The sequence below is a fragment of the Etheostoma spectabile genome, chromosome 10 (assembly GCF_008692095.1).
Source record: "Etheostoma spectabile isolate EspeVRDwgs_2016 chromosome 10, UIUC_Espe_1.0, whole genome shotgun sequence".
NCBI lineage: Eukaryota > Metazoa > Chordata > Actinopteri > Perciformes > Percidae > Etheostoma > Etheostoma spectabile.
Window position 1 is genome coordinate 353,329 of NC_045742.1, and position 3,832 is coordinate 357,160.

Below are 3,832 nucleotides of genomic sequence, written 5' to 3' on the forward strand. Positions count from 1 at the left end.
ACACACACACACACACACACACACACACAAGTCACAAGGGGCACTTACTCTCTTTGGTGGGCAGAGGGTTTTTTTCTTTTGTTTCTGTCTTCTTCAGCTTTGCCTTGTCGAAACGGGCAATCTCAGTCATGTCAGGCTTGTCAGACATTTTGCTGTGAAAAATGAAAAATAAATCAAAAGGTTTGACCTTTGCTGTCAGCCGGCATACTTATATTACAGCATACTGTAATAGACGTGTAATTGTATTAGATACATTTTAAAGTGTAAAAGCAATGTTTTGGACAAGTCATCACGAGAGCTGTCGGAAATCTTGATGGATTTGTCTGATATTTAAGATAATCTTAGTAAGTGACTGCACATAAAGGGAGTGGCTACGGCATGTGCAGCTCAGACATGGATGCCTGTGAGTGGTGGCTGCCTCACACATGCTCTCTCTTGATAGCCTCCTCTCCAAAATGCCTATGTAGCTAACATGTGCCTATTTTTACCTAGATGTCTGTTCCCTCCTTTGTCTTTGCTTTTCCCTCTGAGAGGCTGAGGTCTTTGTTCTCTTTCTCTGCATCCTCTCTCTCTCTCTCTCTCTTTCTCTCTCTCTCTCTCTCTCTCTCTCTCTCTCTCTCTCTCTCTCTCTGTCTTTCTCTTCCTCTGCATCCCTCCCTGCAGCCTCCTAGATCTAGGCAATGCCCCACTGCAGTCAAATACCTGACCTAGCCACACGTTCAGCTAATCAGTCTGGTCAGTCCCGCCTGTTTCCACCACTTCTCTACAGAGATTGCTGTGTATATGTGACAGTAGCCTGCAGCCAATCATTTGCAAACCAAGCTACTGTAAAATCATTCTCACCAGTTTGGATTTGAATGAGGGTTAATAGAATCACTTTGAAATAGAAATAGACATGCTGGGCACATGGCCAGAATCAAGAAATGTCTTGAAACAAGGCATACTGAATCATTGCTCCATTACCCTCTGGCTAGTAATGGTGCCTTTAACCAGCCCTGCCAAGTCTTGATAATAACAGCAGCAGTCATAATCTCACCTTTTTCCTAATTCATCAGTGAACTTGATTATTCAAACATTTGCTCTATTGTTCCCTTATCACCACCACCATCACCATCCTCAACATCCCTCTTTTACACCCTTTCATAGCTGCCGTCAGCGGTCAGCCTCTGCTCATCCAGCCCCACCCCAACCCTTTGTTTGACTCCAGTAAAACCGAACCAGCAAGAGACACAGGGAACAGAAACACTGAGAAAAACACTGAAGGAGAGATTGATTCGTTCTTACCGGTGTTCCACACAGCAGTGGGCTAAAATCCACCAGCGGAGAGAGTAGGGAGGGATAGAGACACAGACACGGAGGAGGGAGAGCAATGTGGAAGCTCAGTGAAAATGCCGGCGTGTGCACGCCTGCCTGCATCCAGGGTGTGGGTATAAGAGGGAGGGAGGGGGGGAGAGAGAGAGAGAGAGAGAGAGAGACAGAAAGCTTGGTCAGCCTTCCTCCTTGCATTTAATTGTCAGTTAATGTTCTCCAGGGGAAAGACTAGAGGGAACCAACCACTGATAGGAAACAGCTGTGCTCTTTATGTTCCGCTGTGATTGAATATGATCAATTATTTGAGTATTACATTGTGTGTATTATAGATTTTATTATACTGTTTTTGCTGAATAGGTCAGGGACTCACTGCATGAGATGCTGGAAGGAGGATAGCTATAGCTAATCATAGTGGTCGATATGAAAACTTGTAAGGGCTGTGACTGTACTGCTTAACAAATATAATAGTTATTGCATGCTCCAAATGAGTCAGAGTTATGAGTATTTATAAGATCATGTAATAACTTGACTTGGTTATTTTTTATTGATTCCCCACTGGGGATCAATAAACATTATTATTATTATTGTTACAATAAGCTAGCTTCCAATGCTTGAACACAGCATGAACACAAACAATGATACATTTAAATTGGTATAAACTCGATCTGGTTTATCACAATTATCCATTGGCATTTATTTGTATTTCTTCTATACCTCATTACAAAGAGTCATTACAATGCTGAAATGGTGTCAGAGTTGGAGTATTTACAGTATTACAGTTCATATCCTTTTTTGCACCAAGTCAAATCACTGTGGAAAACCCTATTTATATATTTCATGTATGTATTTATAGTGAGAAGTATATAGCATGGACCAATGCCACATACCACTGCATTTATAGCCTGAGCTAGATTGCAATGACCATCCTTAGATGGATCTTTATACAAATACACAAAACTCAAAAGGAAAATACACACATAACTGACACAAAACACAAACAATGATACAATACAATAAAGTTACCATAAAAGTCAACGACAAGCACCAGATCATTCAGAACTCAAATGACTTAACTATTTTCATAACCAGTCAGCCTAATCTAATTAATACAGTTAATGTAGTTATTTGCTTGTTTTCTTAATGCCATGATAGTAAACTGTATATATTTGAAATCTGAATTTTGCATTTTGAAGGCTTCACCTTGAGCTTAAGGAAATTGAGATTGGCATTATTTTCACTATTCTCTGAGATTTTATAGACTAAACAATTCAGTATTATATCAAGAAACAAATAATAGTTGTAGACCCACGCATAGTCATACATTATATTTCTTATACTTACAACATACATAGATGAAATATAACTTGTCTTACAACATTTTTTAGCTGGTTATGTTCTGACTCAGAGCTGTTATGTAGATATGTGGATGCATGGTTTTAACATTATTTGTCACGTCCTTTATTTTGCGAGTGATCAAGCAGCTCTTGATGACATCATGCTCTAATAAAGCCACGACCTGCAGCGCTCATGGCCCTCCACTGACATAATGTCTTTACTCGTTAATAATGCCCGAGGTACAGCCGGCTGATGAGAGGGCACCTTTCTCAGAATAGAGTAGTGGTGATGAGTCAACATGACCTCAACCTTTTGAAATGGTACAATGAGCGTAGCAAGTGGGCTGGGTCAATGTGTGACATCATATTACTGGATGACTTTGGGTTGTACTGGATCCCAATGAGGTCATCCATACCTCTGAGTCTTCTGTGGGGAGGCTGCAGCTCTACCTGCTGGCTGAAGTCTGGAACTGCTTCAAAGACAGTTAAAGGAACGTAACATGCAGCCTTGTTAAAGTTTCACTCGTCACAAAGCTTGTTGAATGCAACGCACTATACCTCATAATCCAGACTAACCTGTGTGAAAGCCCTTTGGAGCTAATTATACGTCAGTGCTCTTCAAATCATGCACTGACTGCCATTCAGGCATATGTTTCTGTTGAGTTGTTTGTTTCCTTGGTATACTGTTTGTGTGTGTGGATGTGTGTGGGTGGGGGGGATCTTTGACCTTCTCTAAATTTGCCCCAGCCCTCCTATTAACCTTTCTGTATGAAAAGTTATCATATTTGAAGCTTGGAGATGGACACTCCTAAAGGTCAGACTTCACAGCCAAATGCCCTGCCAGAACAGCCAGAAGAGCTGTTGTTGTGTGCTGAACTGTAACAGACGGTAAACCTTTTCTGGGATCATGTCTGTCTGCGCGCTGCTTGTCAATGTCTAGAGGAATGACGGTGTCAGCGATAAACACACAAATGTATAGCAACAGCCAGAAGATGGCAGACCCATGCATTTTAAGATGTTTCGATGGATGGATATAATAACTATAATATCTGTCTGTCTCACTCCATTTTACTCTGCAATAGTTAACATTACAAACATTTGTTAGTGCATACTTAAGAGTTATGCTCACATGGTGTAAACACAGGATGGCAGCACAGGACTATTTCAACTTTTTCAGCCACTGAGCT

At 41.0% G+C, this 3,832-nt stretch overlaps 1 protein-coding gene across 1 annotated transcript in view; it reads right to left on the reverse strand.

Annotated features, from left to right (window-relative positions):
• tmsb2 (thymosin beta 2) overlaps positions 1-1,497 on the reverse strand; it is a 2,200-nt gene extending 703 nt beyond the window's left edge. The window contains exons 1-2 of the mRNA XM_032528223.1: positions 1,285-1,497; positions 49-152 (exon numbers count right to left, since the gene is read on the reverse strand). Of these exons, the coding sequence (XP_032384114.1) occupies positions 49-148 (100 nt within the window). The 5' untranslated portion in view covers positions 149-152; positions 1,285-1,497. The remainder of the gene's footprint in view (positions 1-48; positions 153-1,284) is intronic.
• Positions 1,498-3,832: the final 2,335 nt, after the last annotated feature.